At 48.2% G+C, this 20,101-nt stretch overlaps 2 protein-coding genes across 2 annotated transcripts; both read left to right on the top strand.

Moving 5' to 3' along the window:
• Positions 1 to 3,868: 3,868 nt before the first annotated feature.
• LOC123098721 (arabinogalactan protein 1) lies at positions 3,869 to 4,485 on the top strand. The gene has a single exon (XM_044520786.1). The coding sequence runs from the start codon at positions 3,962 to 3,964 to the stop codon at positions 4,331 to 4,333; it is 372 nt and encodes a 123-aa protein (XP_044376721.1). The 5' UTR covers positions 3,869 to 3,961; the 3' UTR covers positions 4,334 to 4,485.
• An 11,872-nt stretch (positions 4,486 to 16,357) lies between these two features.
• On the top strand, positions 16,358 to 16,986 carry LOC123098720 (arabinogalactan protein 1). Its single transcript, XM_044520785.1, has one exon. The coding sequence runs from the start codon at positions 16,476 to 16,478 to the stop codon at positions 16,833 to 16,835; it is 360 nt and encodes a 119-aa protein (XP_044376720.1). The 5' UTR covers positions 16,358 to 16,475; the 3' UTR covers positions 16,836 to 16,986.
• The last annotated feature ends 3,115 nt before the right edge of the window (positions 16,987 to 20,101 follow it).

The following is a 20,101-nucleotide window of genomic DNA, read 5'->3' as shown; positions in this document are numbered from 1 at the left end:
GACCGATCAAGTACCGAACGCACGGTACCTCCGAAGTTCTACACACGTTCAGCTCGATGACGTCCCTCGAACTCCGATCCAGCCGAGTGTTGAGGGAGAGTTTCGTCAGCACGACGGCGTGGTGACGATGATGATGTTCCACCGACGCAGGGCTTCGCCTAAGCTTCGCGACGGTATTATCAAGGTGTAATCTGGTGGAGGGGGGCACCGCACACGGCTAAAATATCGTATATCAAGTGTGTTCTTAGGTGCCCCCCTGCCCCCGTATATAAAGGAGCAAGGGGGAGGCCGGCTGCCTATGGGGCGCGCCAAGGAGAGGGGGGGAGTCCTCCTCCTAGTAGGAGTAGGACTCCCCTTTCCTAGTCCTACTAGGAAAAGAAGGGGGGAAGGAAAGAGAGGGAGAGGGAGAGGGAAAGGGGGCTGCGCCCCCTCTCCTAGTCCAACTAGGACTCCTCTGGGAGGGGGCGCACCACCTCCTGGCTGCTGCCCTCTCTCTCCCCTCAAGGCCCACTAAGGCCCAATACTTCCCCGGGGGGTTCCGGTAACCCTCCGGCACTCCGGTTTAATCCGAAACTTCTCCGGAACACTTCCGGTGTCCGAATATAGTCGTCCAATATATCAATCTTTACGTCTCGACCATTTCGAGACTCCTCGTCATGTCCGTGATCACATCCGGGACTCCGAACAACCTTCGGTACATCAAATCATATAAACTCATAATAAAACTGTCATCGTAACTTTAAGCGTGCGGACCCTTTGGGTTCGAGAACTATGTAGACATGACCGAGACACCTCTCCGGTCAATAACCAATAGCGGGACCTGGATGCCCATATTGGCTCCTACATATTCTACGAAGATCTTTATCGGTCAGACCGCATAACAACATACGTTGTTCCCTTTGTCATCGGTATGTTACTTGCCCGAGATTCGATCGTCGGTATCTCGGTACCTAGTTCAATCTCGTTACCGGCAAGTCTCTTTACTCGTTCCGTAATACATCATCCCGTAACTAACTCATTAGTCACAATGCTTGCAAGGCTTATAGTGATGTGCATTACCGAGTGGGCCCTGAGATACCTCTCCGACAATCGGAGTGACAAATCCTAATCTCGAAATACGCCAACCCAACAAGTACCTTTGGAGACACCTGTAGAGCACCTTTATAATCACCCAGTTACGTTGTGACGTTTGGTAGCACACAAAGTGTTCCTCCGGTAAACGGGAGTTGCATAATCTCATAGTCATAGGAACATGTATAAGTCATGAAGAAAGCAATAGCAACATACTAAACGATCGGGTGCTAAGCTAATGTAATGGGTCATGTCAATCACGTCATTCTCCTAATGAGGTGATCCCGTTAATCAAATGACAACTCATGTCTATGGCTAGGAAACATAACCATCTTTGATTAACGAACTAGTCAAGTAGAGGCATACTAGTGACACTTTGTTTGTCTATGTATTCACACATGTATTATGTTTCCAGTTAATACAATTCTAGCATGAATAATAAACATTTATCATGATATAAGGAAATATATAATACTTTATTATTGCCTCTAGGGCATATTTCCTTCAATTACACCTCGCAGATGGCCTGAACTTGGATATCTCCGGTGTACTTGTTTCATCTCGTTTCCTAGCCGACCATTCGATGCTCAAGGAAACGTAACATGATCAGTCCCTGGCCGAACTCACAAAAGGGTGCTGCACACATCCCAATGGCGGGTTTCTAGACACAACATCAACTATAACCGGTTAACAGAAATTGTTAACCGCAAACCACCATGTGGTCGAATGGTGAGGAGGATAGTGGTATTCTCTACCCATCAGAGTTTAAGTCTCAGACTTGACATTGATACTCACATTTTCCTAGGCCTTCCGGCGATGTGCGCTTAGTGGGAGGAGACATTTCCGTAAACTATGAAGGCGTATGTGATGACTTCGTCAATATCAAAATGATGTGCAGGCCTAGTCTCTCGAAGGTGCTCATTGGGGTAGTTGCACGTGTGTGCGTGCGCTCATAGAAATGAGTGTATATGCATATGTACGAGCTTCTGAATCTGTACTGTGTTCAAAAAAATCGTTAACCTATTTAGGTTTGGTCCTGACGAGTCGTGCATTGCGTGCTAACTTACCACTTAATTTGCTATTTAGTTTACTCTCTTTTTTAACACAGTAAAATCAAAGTCGCTCATATACACAAGCATACACTCATCCCTATAAACGCACGCATGGACACCTACTCCTATGAGCATCACCGAGAGACTAAGCTATCATATCATCCTGAGATTTGACGAAGTTGTCACTTCGTTTTCGACAGGAACGCCATATTCCACTGCTCTTATCAGAGCATCAACAGTCAGACTTGGAATATTCGACCCCTCAAACGCCCGTGGACGCGCCCCATATTTGCTTTCTCACAACCGGTGCCTCAATTATCATACTACAAATCCATACAAACTCATGCAACTACGTCGATGCATTACACACATCGTCCGACTACTTCATCACTAACATGTTATGGAACTATCAAAATTTGGCATGTTTGGCTATGGTGGAGAAGATCATCCACGGCTGCCCTTCCCGGCGCCCTTGTCGTCCTTGTCGCGAAAGTACCGGTCGAAGACGCAGTAGGGATCGAGCCGGATCCGCTCGTCGTCGGAGCTGTCCTCACCGTCGCCGTCCTCTTTTCCTCCTTCGGTGGTAGTTCGGCCATGGCATGGACCACCCGATTCTGCTCTCGTGAGAGGGCGCGCGTGTTCCTACGGTTCCGCTTCTTCACAATGCGGGCGCAGATGACTTCCTCTTTTGCGGCCGTCTACGCCGCCGCATCAGCCGCCTCTCGCCGCCATGTCGGCAGCGAGTCGGGCCTCGCCGACCCTTATCCTCTTCTTCCCACGGCGGGCACACCGGTCCCGGTGGGACTCATAATATGCCGACCGGTGATGGGGAAGGAGAGATTTTCCGGCTGTCGGGACCGCGATGATCCAGCCCCAGAGGATCCAAGCATCCGTTGAGCCGACCTTATGGAGCCGTGTCGGACAAATCCTACTGTCGGCCGGGCGCTGTTCTCCCGGGAGCGGCGGAGTGCAATGCGGACGACCATTGCCTCCTCCAACCCGCACGAGATGACACCCTAGTCGACACGGATCCGGACTGGTCGGAGTCAGATCCGCTGCCCGCCATGCTGGAGACGACCGGAGATCGCCAAAGTTGAGCTTGGGTGGTTGAAGATCGCCAAAGTTGAGCTTGGGTGGTGGAGGGGAGTGAAGTTTGGATGGGGAGGAATATATGTGGGATCGGGCGGGCCAGCTTGGACCGGATCCGACGTGGCGGACGCGCCCGGGCGTGCCCATATCAACCGCATATTTGGGTTGTATACGATGAGTGCCGGTCAGCCCGGGCGTTTGAGACCCGTTTAAGGCACCTGTGTGAATCAAAATTTTGTGACCGGTCAGTAACCAGGCAGTCCGTCCAGATATTTGAAGTGGGTTTGGGAGGTGCGGCTGGTATATGCTCTCAAGTCAAAATTATACACCACTGGTGACTTGCCACTATATAACACGTGCAATGCAGCAGCTAACGCGAAGTCTCCGTGGAAATAAGTACTAACTCGAAATCTTGACGCGTTCAGGATCCACCACGTGATTAGTGATTTACCCCCGTAATCCCAGGACACGGCGCCGCTCCGCGAAGACATCCATATCCACCTGTCTCGCTGACAGACTGGTCTCACGCGTTGGTGCCGTTGGCGACAGTGATACACGGGCCCACGGCAGCCCGAGACCCGAACGTTACAGCTGTTGCCCACCTCAACCGACGTTTAGAAAAATCTCCTTCCCGCTATAAAACCGCGCCTCCTCCCTCGATCCCAATTCACAGCTCGCAGCTCACCATCGTCTCCCCTGCTAAGCATTCGCTCGCCACCGTCTCCTCTCTGAATCTTCTCAACAACCAGATGGCTCGCTTCGCCGTGGTCGCCGCAATCATGGCCCTCCTCGCCGTTGCCGCCGCCGCGCAGGGCCCCATGCCGGCGCCCAGGATGGCCCCGCTCCCCGCACCGCCGGCCAGATCCCCGGGCACCGCCCCTGCGCCGGTAGCCACCCCGCCCACCGCCGCGTCGCCGTCTCCGATGGCATCTCCCCCTGCCCCGACCACCGACGCGCCGACCGACGCTCCCTCCGCGATGACGCCGTCCGCGGTCTCTGCCACACCCTCCGGCGCCCCCATCGGCGCCCCCACCGGCACCCCCGCGAGCTCCGCCGTGTACTCATCGGCCGCCAGCTTCGTCGCGGTCGCCGGAGCGGTGGCCGCCGCCATCGTGTTCTAGATGCAGCGACGACTCTGCTCGCTGTTGTCTATACAGTTTCATTCTTTCTGAAATTTCTTCGTTATAGACGGAGGAAAGATTACACACGACACTGCGATGTAATCTTGTTACGAGATTATTATGAGTATAAAATTCTTTCATTTGTTACCTTACATATTCGCATCTGGTGGATGTGCTCGACCCTTTTCAGCTTAAGTTTCTGACACACTAGGTGCTACAAATTCAGTTTCAGTATAATTCTTACAAGCTACTCTGTTTTTCACGGTAGTTCTCTGACTTGTACCGAGTGGGAAAACCCAGCATCAACGACTATAGAATAGAGGAAACTGGCAGTTTTTAGATGATCCAAAACTCAAATATGCGTATCCTGTGAAAAGTTTTTTTTGTGTGTGTTTGTCAAAGAACCACAAGATGGTACTCACGATAAAAGAAATGCCGACGAGCTCAACTACAGAATGAGGGGTGAAAATACCTTGGTTTGTTACTCATGCCACTAACTTTTTATAACCATGATTGTCCCGTTTATCAGATGAAATGATCATGTTACAAAATTCTAAAGCTTACGCCCCAATTTAAATTGAGCTGTGCGTTCCGTACAAAATAATCTACATTGTATATTCGCCGCTTCTCCAACATCTTAGTTGCCCCCTCATATTTTAGAAAAAAGTCGCCCAAAGTGACAAAGTTACATTAAAACCTCAAATATGCTGTAAAATCTCAAAATGATCTTCTAGTTCCGGGGAGAATTAGTAGATACCCATTTCCATAAAAAAAGAAGGGGGTGTTTCCTGTATTTTCACAACATAATCTAACATATGTGAAATGTTAAATTATGTGAAAAAATGGTACAAGCAATGACCTCAGGGAACGCTTTGTCATGTGAAGTCATTGGACAGATCTTGTGCCATTTCCTAGATCCCGAGAATAAACTTGTTGTTCTCTTCCCTACTCATTATCGACACGTAATACATGAAAGCGCGATAAAGACTGCCACAAATGTATTGCTCCTCAATTATTATTCTCGAGAGTACGCTAATGGCGTACCGTATCTTTATGGAAGGGAGAAAACAATTTACAAGATTCGTGCGGTCGATGCGAACATCAATCACCCGAGCACCCACTCACACCTACAAGAGAATCAAACGTGATCTCTCACAAAACGATCTTATCCACCCACACCCACACCTACACTATACCAGTCGTAAATTTCATCAAGGGTGGCTCTAGCTAGTTCTCTATAGTCTTTAACTTGCTCCGACCGATTGAACACCTTAGCGTTCCTCTGCTTCCATAACATCCAAGCCGCGCCGATGACGACCGAATCAAAACCTCGCTTGTGTTTCCCTTGAAAGCCTGAGCGGGCCCTCAACCACCACTCGACAAATGTGTCCGTGTTGTTGGGAGGGGGGACATTGATTTGCAGAGAATCAAAGCACGTGTGCCACACCTGTCTTGCGTAAACGCATTGCACCACGATGTGCTCGACTGTATCCTCCTCCTGCAAGCATGTGTAGCATGGCGAGGAGTTGTCCTGCAGCCCATGTCGTGCCCCTCTGTCAGATGTCCATAGTCGTTGTTGTACAGCAAACCTGGCAAAGATCTTGCATTTCAACGGCGCCCAACTACGCCAAATCGCAGTGGCAGTAGGCGACCTGATCGCTCCCTGATTGAGTCTCGTGTAGGTGGATCTCGCCATATATTTACCCGAAGGATCATGTGGCCAAGCAAATGTATCATCCATTTGCACATCTCTTTGAACTGTGGCGATTGCATGTCTCAAATGGACTGTTTGCAGCAGTGCCCCAAAAGATGCCTGTGGTTGGACATCGAGTACCCATCTCTCGTCTGTCAAGGCCTGGGCCACCGTACGGGAGTTCCTGATCCTCGTTTCCACTCCGGCCACCAGCAGGGGTGCTATATCCCTGACGGAGAAACCGTGGATCTATCTATCTCTCCAGAAAAGGACCTTATCTCCTTTGCCCACCGTAATTTGCACCAAACTGTCAAAGACTTGTCTAGCATCTTCATCCACCATTAGCTCCAGCCCCATGCCACGGCCTTTGTGCATCCGTACGCCGCAGCCATTCCCATCGTACCCTGAGTGCCAACGCTTGCAGACTCAGGTTTTTCACCCCTAGACCTCCGAAGCAAGTCGGCTTGCAGATCGAGCTCCATGCCACTAAACATTGACCTCCGTTGACTCGATCTTTTCCTGCCCAAAAGAACGCGCGCATCCAGCCATCAATGTCTTCCAATACCCATCCTGGAGCGTTCATCACAAGCAATTGATGCACTGGTCTTGCTACAAACACCGACTTCACAAGCACTAGCCGGCTTGATCTGTGTAATAAACCTCTCTGCCAAGCTGGGAGGCAATGCCGAACTTGATCTAAGAGAGGCTGCCATTGCGCCTTGCTGAGTTGCTTAATGGCCAGCTGCAACCCAAGGTATTTACACGGGAATTCTCCAATGGGGCATTGCAGTAGATTCTCAACTCTTGCTTTGTCTTCCTGATCCTCAGAGATCAAGGTCGCCGAGGATTTCCTGTAGTTTACCCTCAAACCCGATGCTTCTCCAAATAACTGCAGCACGACTCCGACAAATAGAAGGTCTTGGGGTGTAGGTTTGACGAATAATGCCACATCTTCCGCGTATATAGATAGGCGCTGGGTCGCCGAGATTCCAGTGTATGAGCTCAAAACTCCATCTGTCATGGCTTTGGAGACCATGGCCGTGAGGGCCTCCATGGAAATGACGAAAAGTAGTGGGGAGACTGGGTCCCCTTGTCGCAATCCTTTCGCATGCCAAATTCTCCTTCCCGGAACTCCATTGACCAGCACTCTAGTGCTCGAAGTTTGTAGCAGAATGGCCAACCATCTGAGGCATCTACCTCCAAATCCTTTGGCGCGGAGCACTTCAAACAAGAAAGGCCAGGACAAGGAGTCAAAAGCACGGGATATGTCCAATTTTAAGAAGACGCCTCTGGCGTGTATTTTCCTGGCCACTTGCTTCACTAACAGGTAGTTATCATGTAGGTTCCTGCCGCGAATGAAAGCCGACTGATTTGTGGCCACTAAGTCCTTCATGCACGGCCGGATTCGGTTAGCCAAAAGCTTGGCGAACAGCTTGGAAAAGCTGTGCGGCAAACTGATCGGCCGGTAATCGCCCACCTCCAGGGCATCCGGCTTCTTTGGTATCAATACGATCAGTGCACGATTTAGTCTCGCAAATCCTCGGTCATCTCCAGCCATGATATCGTCCTTGATAATTGGCCATGCTTTTTGGTAGAACTCGGCCGTGAATCCGTCCGGTCCAGGAGCCCGATCCGGGGCCATCTCCTTGATAACTGACCATACCTCCTCATCCGTGAAAAGCGCGTCCAGACTACTCAAATCTAGCACAGTCATGCCCAGCGTTTCTAGGTTTAGCGTGTGCGCTCTCGCCTGCGCCGTGCCAAGCAAGTTATGGAAGGTCTCCGTGAAAATCTCTTCTTTGCGGCTCTGCTCAGTGGCGATCTCTTCACCCCGTCTGACCTGGGGTATGAAGTTCTTTGCTTTCCTCCCGTTCGCAAACAGCTGAAAGAACTTAGTATTGGCATCGCCCTCACGAAGCCATCTGTGCCTCGATCTTTGCTGCTCGATCGTGCGTTCCAACGACACAAGACCCAGGAGTGTTAGCTTAAGAATTCTCCTTAGCCACGTCTCCAACTCAGTGAGCCCTCTAGCTTCCATCGCTTGATCCAGGTGAAGGATTACCAGCGTGGCAATCGCCATTTGCAGTTTTATGTTCCCTACTTTCCTTTGACCCCACGCTTGAAGTGTCGCCGTTGCGTTCCTGAAGAGCGCATCAAGTCTCTTGAAAGGGTCCACAATGGATTGACCGCAAACCCAAGCATCCCTCACCGCCTGCTCGAAACCCTCGAGCTTGGCCCAGATACTCTCAAAGCGAAATCTTTTCCTCGGCCAGTAGGTAGCATTGGTCGATAGGTGTAGTGGGGCATGATCGGAGACGCTTGTCGAGAGTGCCTGCAGTAAATAATCTGGCCGCGCCAGTTCTCAATCCACTGAAATGAGGATCCCGTCGATTTTTGTCATTGTCGGGGCATCTCTCTCATTCGACCACGTAAATCGACCCCATGCATATAAAGCTCTTTCAATTCATTATTATCGACGAAGCTCCTAAATATTCATCATGGCCCGGTTAAGGTTCATATTGTTTTTCTCCGAGGCTCGAAGGATCATGTTGAAGTCACCGAGGACCATCCATGGCCCCGGGCACGCCATTCTCCTCACTGTCAGCTCCTCAAGGAATTGAGTCTTGAGGTCGTCTCCTTGTGGTCCGTAGACCACGGGAATCCACCAGTCGTCCCCTGACTTGGGATGCACCAAGCCAGTGAGGGAGTTCGTATCATGCGTGGGGTTCCTGCAAGAAGAACAAGTCATGTGAGAACGATGTGTTATGCCCACGTTGATAGAGAAGAAAAAATAACCTAGTTTTCCACACCCATTGAGATGATTTGCAAGAAAAACAAGTGTTTATTGTACCGTCCTGCTAACTAAGTGCACGACCACTAGTTTAGATTCAACTTAATGGTTTTGTACATTTTGCATGTTCAATGCATATCATATTTTGTACCGCATTTCATCTCTTATTTGTCGAGTAAATTTCCGTAAATGGGGTAAAAGCTGGTAAAACATTCACTAAATGGAGTGATCCGTATGAAAAACGATAAAATTGTGTCATATGCATAAAAATTGTCAAAGCAGGGATAAAAACTAGAATTCACCTTTTTTATGCATATTGCGCCTCAGCTCTAATTCGTTGCTCCTTTTCCATTGTGGTGTAGTGCATCTTTTTGTAGTGGCACTTTATCATTTCTTCTGTATTGTAGCTATCTATACCAATTAAGAACTCGTAAAACTATCATTCGGCATGGATGGTAAGCTATCTCAAAAACAAATTACTCGTAAAACTTCTTGTCGCTTACGTGTACTCATGGAGCAACCATCGCCTCATTTTCCCTCTGCAATTTGGCTTCCTCTTTGTATGTAGTACCAAGTCAAAAAACTCTGCACAATTTTCTACTGGCCTACCGACTACGGACTACCAAACGTACGTGATCCAACAGCCGACTCGAAGTCTCAACGGAAAAATTGTAGTTCCAATCTTGACTTCGATGCAACGTGTCTCGAAACTAGTCGTTGGACCTTCCCCTGATTTTACTATGCTTAAATTGCAGCTAAATTTTTTTAAATAATACAATTTTTTTTAAATTACAGAAATAATATGCAGAAAAAAGAATTTACAAGAATAATACACCGTCGGCCCACTGCAAGCCGACTGAGCCCAGCCGGCCCACAGCAGGCCGACTGAGCCCAGCCGGCCACAGCAGGCCGATCGGCTATCAGGAGGCCGACTGCAGGCCGGGCAGCCACGCGGCGGCCTGTGGTTGGTCGTGCCACGTCGCGAGGGGGGAGGCAGCGGCCTGTCGGCGTGGTGCGCCCCTGTCGGCCTGCCGCCCGCCGATCGGCCACCTGGTGGCCGACAGGGTGCGGCCGACCTGACGCGCGCTGGCCAGCCCGCCCTTATCCTCTCCTTCTCTCTTTCCTGCGTTATTTCTTCTCCCCTGCCCGCCCATATCCTCTCCTTCCTCCATTATTCTTCTCCCGTGGCTCATTCTGCTGTGTTCTTCCTCCTTCTCTCTCTACAGAAAAATGGCACACATTTGTACACCTAAATGAGCTACATTTTCGCGATTTTGGCACCGTGAATGGGTTCAACTCATTTAGGGCAGCGAAAAGAGGTGTCGATCTACTGACGGGGTAGCTCGTGGTGGTCGTGGTGAGCATTTTGGTGGAGGTGGTGGTGGTGAAGTTGGGGCAGTGTTCGTCGTTGGGGCAGTTGGGGTGGTGAGGTGGTGGTGGTGGTGGAGGTGGTGGAGGTGGTGGTGGTGGAGGTCGTTCGTCGTTCGTCGTTCTTCGTTCGTGGTTCTTCGTTCGTCGTTCTTCGTTCGCACACACGCTTCAAGGGTATATTTCAGCCCTCATTTTATTTTGCGTAGGTGCTCCGGGAGTATACGTAAATATTGTTATTTGCCGCGGTAGTATACGTAAATATTTGTGTGTGATTATTGTTTTTTGGCCCGGTAGTATACGGAAATATTGTTATTTGCCCCGGTAGTATACGTAAATATTATTCGTTCGCACGGACGCTTCGTTCGATGTGAAAATAAATTTGTGTGCGATTATTGTTATTTGCCCCGGTAGTATACGTAAATATTCGTAGTTGCTACGGCAAATATTCGTAATATAGTTGTAGGTGTGTGAGTTGTATTAGTTGTTAGTGGGATAATAAGTTGTTGCTTAATACTTGACACATACACAGGTGCGGGATAAGAAGTTGGAAACATGAATAAAAAGTTGGAAAGAAGAGACAAGTTTTTTTTTGAAGAGTTGGGGTCGGCATGTGCATAGCATGTCAGTTTGATGAAAATTTAATAAGCAAGCAAAAAATAGGAAAAGTAGAACTACATGTTAAAAAACGTTTCAGTCCGTACCCGATGCGAATATAAAGCGGATTACCCGCTAACCTTTATTATGCGTATTTTCTAAAGTTTAACCCATAACAAGCAATGCGACACTGTTTTTTTTAAACGGCCACGCTGTAGTTTAACAAAAAAACTTCTTAGCAAGGAAGAATTTTACATGATCGTAGAAATAAGACGCATGCCTTTTTCTAAATTATTTTAACATAGATTAAAATAAAAATACATCAACATGGCCATATAATTCAAATAAACATGGGCCTATTTATTATATTATTATTATTATTTGAGGCCTATTTATTATTAGTAAACATGGGCCTATTTATTATTAGTAAACATGGGCCTATTTATTATATTATTTACTATGGTCCTGGTAATATATATATATATAGACATGTCTAATACTTGTATTTCTATGTTGAAAAAAATAGGTGAGTCGAGATGTCCGATGTAGTGAAGTTGAGATTTTACTATGGTCCTGGTACTGTCCAAACAAATGAGTTGGAAGCAGATCTGAGTGAATTTACTCACATAAAGGTTGCAATCAGCGCACCACAAACATGGTCTGTTAGTCAGTTGAAAGAATGGATTGCGGCAAGTTTAGGTCTTGATACTGAAACACACACCGTCGGTGTTCATGCATTGTGGACACGGTCAAGTTCAAAAATTTACTTTTATTTGAGGCCAATAGAGGGAGACTCCGATTGGGTGCGGTGGTTACAAGGTTGTGAACGAAGGGATGCAATCCTGTTGCTTTAGTGCTTCCCGTCGTGAAGGAGGTCACTGCACATGAAGGGGAGGGTGGCTACGAAGGACAGAGCAGTCATGTAGAAGGAGGAAATGCTTATGGTTACGACCAAGGACAGAGCAGTCAGGTAGAAGGAGGAAATGCTTATGGTTATGAACCAGGGCAGAGTAGTCAGGTAGAAGGAGGAAATGCCGATGGTGATTACAATGGCGAGGTGGACGTTGACGAGGTAGATGGGCACATGCAGAACCAGATGGAAGAAGAAGACACCGATGTTGAAAGGGGTCATGCCGATGATTCTGACGAGTCAGATGAAGAAGAAAATGCAGAGGAGGTCCCGAATCCTGCATGGTGGAATCATGACTTATCATCTGCAATGACCGTGAATGATGGACATGATTCAGCCTGGCAATATCACCAGAACAATATTGCGACGGGTGCTATGTATCCGAACAAGCAAGCCCTGAAGGATGCAATAATTAATTGGGCAATGTCCACGCAAAGGGTTTTCAAAGCTGAGGTGTCCAGTCAGAAATTCCTCACAATGGTATGCAAGAATGCAGATTGTCCCGCAAGGGTGCACGGCTTTCTCCCTAAGTATGGCACAAGTTGGGTGATAAGTGACTTAGTTAATCACACTTGTCTTATTCCCTGCATCCCTCAAGATCATGCCAACCTTTCATCCACGCTTATTGCTCGACTGTTTTACGATGAGATAGTGCAAGGCAAAGCTATGGAAGTGAAGGCAGTGCAGACAAAAGTGTTCGCCAGGTTGAAGTACAGAATTTCTTATGGCAAGGCTTGGAGGGCTAAGCATGCATCGCTTGAGAGGAGATTTGGTTCTTATTTTGATGCATATGACTCTGTTGTCCACCTCCTCCACACCCTGCAGTAGCGGAATCCAGGCACCTATATCGATATCCAAGACATGTTCATGCCAGAGTTCCCAACTGTGATGGTTTTGCATCGTCTCTTCCTCTCTTTCGGTGTATGCATCGAAGCTTTCAGGCATTGCCGACCGGTGATATGTGTTGACGGTACTTTTCTCACAGGCAAGTACAAGGGTCAGATACTGACAGCCATAGGTCAAGACGGCCAAAATCAAGTCGTCCCACTGGCATTTGCTTTTGTGGAGAGTGAGAACATGAAAGTTGGACATGGTTCTTCAGGCAGTTGAAAATATCAGTTGTCAAGGAGAAGCCGAATGTGTGCATCCTTCATGACAGGCATGCAGGTATACTCAGTGCGATAAGGACACTGACAAACCCAGGCCCTGAGGAACAAGTTCCATGGCAGGACTTGCAGAGCCGTTGGTGCATGCGCCATCTCGGGGCTAATTTTTTCTCGCAGTTTAGAAATAAGAACCTGATGAATCTGTTCAAAAAACTCTGCAAGCAGAACCAGTTATGGAAGTACAATTTGATACGCGACAGGCTTAATGTGTGCACGCAGAGACACGTGAGGGACAGGAAAGCTGCAAGAGATGCAGCGGTGAGGGCACATGTTGAAGCAGTAGCTGCACAGTTGGCAACAGCAACAGCGGCCGTGGAGCAGGAGGCTGTTGGGCTATGTGACCTGCCAGGCTTTGACCCACCTGGTACTAGGAGAAGGCTCGGGAGGTCGATTAAAACCTTCGAGCAGTGGATAGAGCATGAGCCTCCGGAGAGGTGGTCTTTGCTACATGACACACATGGAGCAAGGTACGGTGTCATGACAACGAACCTCACGGAAACATACAACTTTGTCTTCAGAGGAAACCGGGCATTGCCACTTACAGCCATCGTTGAGGGTATTTTCTATGGCACCGTCAAGTATTTCAGAGACAGACGTCAAATAGCAGAGCAACATATCTTGAACAACCCAAATACACGGTACTGTGAAAGAGTCACGAAGTACATGGACAACAAGATGCAAAAAGCTAGGTCACACACTGTAGTCGCCATCGGTAATCAAGAAAGAAGGTTTGAGGTCCGCTTAGCCAACAACAAATTCGGATGTGCAAATGAGTTGAGGACGCATGAGGTGAAAATTGGCAATGAAGCCTGGCCAACGTGTGAGTGCACATGCAATAAACCGAAATTGCTTCACCTACCTTGCACGCACGCTTCAAGGGTATATTTAAGCCCACATTTTATTTTTCGTAGGTGCTCCGGTAGTTTTTGTTAATATATTTAGATGTCAACTAATTAATCTGCCAATATTTGTAGTTGCTACGGCAAATATTCGTAATATAATTGTAGGAGGGTGAATTGTATTAGTTGCTCCGTTAATATTCGGTAATATATAGCTTCGTAATATATAGACATGTCTAATATTTGTTAGTGGGGATATTAAGGGGTAGGGTAGGTACTCAATGCGATTTGTGTGTTGCGGATGGCTGAGAGTACTCAGTGGGTGCTTAGCCCTATTGTTCATGTCCAAGGCTTGTCTCCAAGTGTTGTGCAAGTTAGTGAAGTGGACCTCACTTTTGATTGGTTGAAGACTAAATTCATGTTGAAGCAAGGGTTGAAGGAAGACGATTTTGTGTACTACGTCAGCAGGAAGCATTCAGATGGCCCTGGGGAAAGAAAATTGATTGACATAACTGATGATGGCAAGATTCAAGAAATGCTGAGCGAATGGGAATGGAAAAGGGTTGTTCAGTTGCATTGCTACAGGAAACCGAGTTATATGTGATGCATTTGTCATTCGAGATCCGCCTCCCCGGCAGGCCAGACGTCGTCATTGCCGCTCCTATGTATCAGTAGAGACATTACCATCTATTTCTGTGTGAGACTTATGTCTATTCTATGTATGAGACAAATGACTATGTACTTATGTACGAGACATATGCCTACTCTACAAGATCATATTTAGATAGAACATAATATTCATACAACGAGACATTACAAACAACTAGATAGAACTACATCCAAATTAAATGGCACGTAACTGAACTCACAACATACAGCATAAAAACTACATGAAGTCATCATCGTCATCCTCGATCGATGCAGAACTCTTGCCCTTCGACGATGAAGAACTCTTGCCCTTCGACGATGCAGAAACCTTGCCCTTCGATGATGAAGAACTCTTGCCCTTCGACGATGCAGAAACCTTGCCCTTCGATGATGAAGAACTCTTGCCCTTCGACGATGCAGAACCCGAAAGCGGTGGCATGAAGATATCATCTTCGTCCTCGCTCTCCTCAGTCCATAAACATGGATTATTTGTTGTAATCCTTCTGAAAGTTTCACTCTTCGGCACCACTACCTTCTTCCACCTGTCATGCAACCTAAGAAGTTCTTTACGTACCTCCTCATAGGTCCTTTCAGGCCACCCAGAACTACGTAATTGGTGAGCCAACTCATTCATTATGGTGTCACTACCGGTGAGTTCGTCCCATGGAACTATCCTATTATCCATCCTGAAATCGGTAGCTAGCCTCAGAAGAGTCCTGCTCATCCCAGGGTGAAAACTACGATCGAAAGGATAATGGGACATCTCAACTACACTACACTGCAATGCTTATCCAGCTCCGTCTGAAGGGGGTTTTATAGATAGAGACGAGAAAATGGCGGGAAAGAACGACTGCAGTATGGCGGGAAAGGTTGGCGGGAAATGGGAGGAGGGAAACGGGTGGCGGGAAATTGGTTGGCGGGAAATGGGTGGCGGGAAATGGGTGGCGGGAAATGGATGGCGGAAAATGGGTGGCGGGAAATGGATGGCGGGAAAAGCGCAGTTTGGAAATGTCGATAACTTTCAAAACAAATGTTCATCACAATGGAAAAAGGTTCCCGCCTTTCAAAAAATGCATGCAATTTTTTTGGAAAATATGATAAGAAATGGTTCGTGCCACTAAATGAATGTACGTCACCTTTGCTGGAAATATTCTCGTGTTTCCAAAAAATATCCATGACATTCTACAAAATGGTACTCCCTTCATCCCATAATATAAGATGATATTACAATCAATATACTCACATATCACGTGGGTTAACAAATGTTTAGATGGATCATGACATTTTAAGAAAATATTCGCGTGTTTCTAAAAAAAGTTTGTGAAAATTTCAGAAAAGCATTTTAAAAAATGTTGTGTGGTTTAAAAAAATGGTATTTCCATTAAAAATGTATTTGAAGAAATGTTACCATGTATTCATAACGTGTTAAAATATATACTTTTAAAAAATATTCGCGTGTATTATTAAAAATAGGCATGCATCAGTCGGCCCACAGCAGGCCAACTGAGCATAGTCGGCCCACTACAGGCCTATCGGTGTACTGCAGGCCGACTGGACCCTGTCGGCCAACTGCAGGCCGACTGGGCTTGAATCTGGTGGCCGACAGCCCAATCGGCCAGCAGTAAACTGATGGGCCTCCAGTCGGCCTGTTGTGGGCCGACTGGGCTCTGTCGGCCTGCAGTAGGCCGATGGTGTATTATTTTTAAAAAATCTTTTTTTGCGTATTATTTCTGTAATTTTTTTTTAAAAATGTATTATTTAATTTTTTATAGCTAAATTGCAATCCTGACGTTGGAGGCAGCAGCTGCCCACGACGCGGTGCCGCTGCGTGAAGGGATCAACTTTGTGCGCCGCCGTCCCCGCGCGCGAAGATCTCCACCTGTAACGCTGACAGCCTGCTCTCACGCGTCGTTGCTGCCCATGACGACAGCCTCAGACTCGATCGTTACGGCTGTTGCCTACCTTAACCCACAGTCAGAATCGCCTAAGCATTTCTCTATAAATACCAGCCTCCTCCCATCCCAATTCACAACTCGCAGCTCAAGTACAGCTTCTCCACACTGAGCTTAAGCATCTGCTTGCTATCAACTCATCTCAACTCCTCTCCAAATCACCATTAGCAGCTACCAGATGGCTCGCTTCGCCGTGGTAGCCGCCATCCTCGCCCTCCTCGCAGTCGCCGCCGCCGCGCAGGGCCCCATGCCGGCGCCCCGGATGGCCCCGCTACCGGCCCCTCCGGCGAGGTCCCCGGCCACCGCCCCTGCGCCGGTCGCCACGCCGCCGACCGCAGCGTCGCCGTCCCCGATGGCCTCTCCCCCTGCCCCGACCACCGACGCTCCCTCCGCGATGACGCCGTCCGCGGTCTCCGCCACACCCTCCGGCGCCCCCATCGGCGCCCCCACCGGCACCCCCGCGAGCTCCGCCGTGCACTCATCGGCCGCCAGCTTCGTCGCAGTCGCCGGAGCGGTCGCCGCCTCCATCCTGTTCTAGATGCAGGCGACCACTCTGCTTGCTGTTGTCTATACAGTTTTCATTGTTTCTGAGATTCTTTATTATAGATCGAGTAAAGGTTACACGACATTGCGATGTAATCTTGTCATGAGATTATTATGAATATAAAATTCGTTCATTTGTTACCTTCTATATATTCTCATCTCGTGGATGTGCTCGACCCTTTTCAGCTTAAGTTTCTGACACACTACGGGCTACAAATTCAGTTTCAGTATAATTCTTACGTACAAGCTACTCTGTTCTTCACGGTAGTTCTCTGAATTTACTATTTGGAGTGGGGAAAACCAGCATTAACGACTATAGAACAGAGGAAACTGGCCGTTTTTACATGATTCAAAGCTCACATTTGCCGATCCTGTGAAAGTTTTTTCTTTTGTGTATGTCAAAGAACCACAAGATGGTACTCCACATATAGGACGATAAAAGAAATGCCGAAGAGCTCAACTACAGAATGAGGGGTAAAAATACCTCGGTTTGTTACCCATGCCACTAACTTTTTATAACCATGATTGTCCCGCTTATCAGATGAAAAGACCATGTTACAAAATTCTAAAGCTTACGCCCCAATTTAAATTGAGCTGTGCGCAATCTACATTGTATATTCGCCGCTTCTCCAACATCTTAGTTGCCCCCTCATCTTTTAGAAAAAAGTCGCCCAAAGTGACACAGTCACATTAAAACCTCAAATATGCTCTAAAATCTCAAAATGATCTTCTAGTTCCCGGGAGAATTAGCGGATACCCATTTCCATGAAAAAGAAGGGGGTGTTTCCTGTATTTCTACAACAAAATCTACCATATGTGAAATGTTAAATTATGTGAAAAGAATGGTACAAGCAATGACCTCAGGTAACGCTTTGTCATGCGAAGTCATTGGACATACTCAGTATCTTGTGTCATTTCCTTGACCCCGAGAATAAACTTGTTCTCTTCCCTACTCATTATCGACATGTAATACACAAAAGCGCGAAAAAGACTGCCCACAAATGTGTTGTTCCTCAATATAAGATGGCACATGCGCGGGGTTCCTGCAAGAAGAACAAGTCATGTGAGAACGATGTGTTATGCCTGCGTTGATAGAGAAGAAAAAATGACCTAGTTTTCCACACACATTTGAGATTATTTGCAAGAAAAACAAGTGTTTATTGTACCGTCCTGCTAACTAAGTGCAATGACCCTCCTCCCCAGCAGCGGGAGAGAGCTCCGCCGCCGCCGCCGCCTAAGCTCCCGCCATCGGCCACCTCCTTCACAACAGAGACTCGGGGGCGACCTCCCTCCCGCCGCTGGCGTAGCCACCTCCTCTCCCTCCCTCCCTCCCTCGCCGCCGCATGAGGCTAGCGCAGGGCAAGCCCGTGGCGCAGTCGAGGACTGCGGCGGAGGGGCCCTTGCTGCTTCGCCTTGCGCTCAAGAGCGATTGGATCTGGGGCGGCAGCCGTTCCGGCGAGGCCCCTCCGTGCTGCGGTGAGCGGCGGGGCTGGCGTGGTGCCGGTGATTTGGTCGGACGGCCGACGGATCTTCGGTGAACCAGGGCCTTGCGTGGGTGCTCTGGCGGCCGGCGACGCCTGATCTGGCCGCTGTCCTTTGGCCCTGATCGGTGTGCTTCTCTCCTGCGGGTTCCTGGCGGTGTCGGCATGGCTTGCCGGGACCCTGGCCGGTGGCTGCGGGTGGAGCTGGTGGAGGAGATCTAGATTGGGGAAAACCCTTGGTCGGCCTCGGCCGGCCGCACCGACAACGATGCTCAAGGGCGCCGCTTTTCTTCTTGGAGACGTCGGTCTACGTCTGCTCCTCTACTTCCCCCTACCTGCCTCTCGGGTGAAAACCCTAACTCCGGTGGGCGGCGGCGGCGTCCTTGACGTCGTGACCTTCCTGAAGGCGTCGCCTTGAGGGCTGAGTGGTGGTGGGCACTGTGTGGGTCCTTGACGGTAGCTGGTGGTGGGCACTGCTTCGGGGAAAACCCTAGGATCTGGTCTCCTAGATCGGACGATGGTGGTACTGTGGTGCCGTTTCTTTCTTGGGAGCGGCATTTGTGGAATAGCGTTGGATGACAGATGCAGGAGGTGGAACGACTTCGTCTTGCACAGAGCTTTGGTGGAGCTGTCAAGTCATGCCTGGCCGACAGGTGCTACGCTAAGCCATGCCTGGTTGGTAGGTGCTACGCACGACAGTCTTCCAGAGTGTTTGCGTATGGACAGATGAGCGTAAGGCGGTGGCGCTGTTGGGCGCCGTGGTGGCGTCAACGGATGTCCAGACTGGCAAGGATGATGCGGATTTCTCACCTAAATATGGGTCAGTGGTCCGATGATGATGTCAGCTTCTAAAGCGTGTGCATGTGGTATGCGCTTTAGGTCTGCTGCACCGGCTGTTGGTCCCGATACGTTTTGTGGATGGATTGGCGACGAGACCGGTTTTATATATGGGGAGTGAGAGCACTCCACATTATTGAGTTTGTAGGTGTGAGTGGTAGTTTCGGATGGATTGATGTATATTTTTGTCAGATCTTTATGAATAATTAATAAAGATGGCTGCATGCATCGATTGATGTAGAGGCCGAGGGTTTAACCTCCTTTTCAAAAAAAAAACCTAAGTGCACGTCCACTAGTTTAGATTCAAGTAATGGTTTTGTACATTTTGCATGTTCAATGCATATTATATTTTGTACCGCATTTCATCTCTTATTTGTCGAGTAAATTTCCGTAAGTGGGGTAAAAGCTGGTAAAACATTCACTAAATGGAGTAATCCGGACGAAAAACGATAAAATTGTGTCATATGCCTAAAAATTGTTGAAGTAGGTATAAAAACTAGAATTCACCCTTCTTCCTTTTGCAGTATCTCTAATTCGTTGCGGTAGTGCATCTTTTTGTACCGGCACTTTATCATATCTTCTGTATTGTAGCTATCTGTACCAATTAAGAACTCATAAAACTATCATTCTGCATGGATGGTGAGCTATCTCAAAAAGAAAGAACTGGTAAAACTTCTGGTCGCTAACTTGTACTCATGGACGAAACCATCGCCTCATTTTCCCTCCGTAATTTGGCGTACTCTTTGTAGTACCAAGTCAAAACTCTGCATAATTTTCTACTGGCCTACCATCGAGCAGCCAATGTACCGGTCCATCTATGTGCAAAACATGCTTGCACGCTGATAGTCACCGAGAGTTGGACTGATTCCAGATCTTCCTTCCTGCTCATCAGCTTATTTGCTGATGATGCAAGGAGTCCTTTCGTTGAATAAAAGCTCCCAGG

The sequence above is a fragment of the Triticum aestivum genome, chromosome 4D (assembly GCF_018294505.1).
Source record: "Triticum aestivum cultivar Chinese Spring chromosome 4D, IWGSC CS RefSeq v2.1, whole genome shotgun sequence".
NCBI lineage: Eukaryota > Viridiplantae > Streptophyta > Magnoliopsida > Poales > Poaceae > Triticum > Triticum aestivum.
The sequence above is the reverse complement of the archived record's forward strand: the minus strand, read 5'-3'. Positions and strand labels throughout refer to the sequence as shown.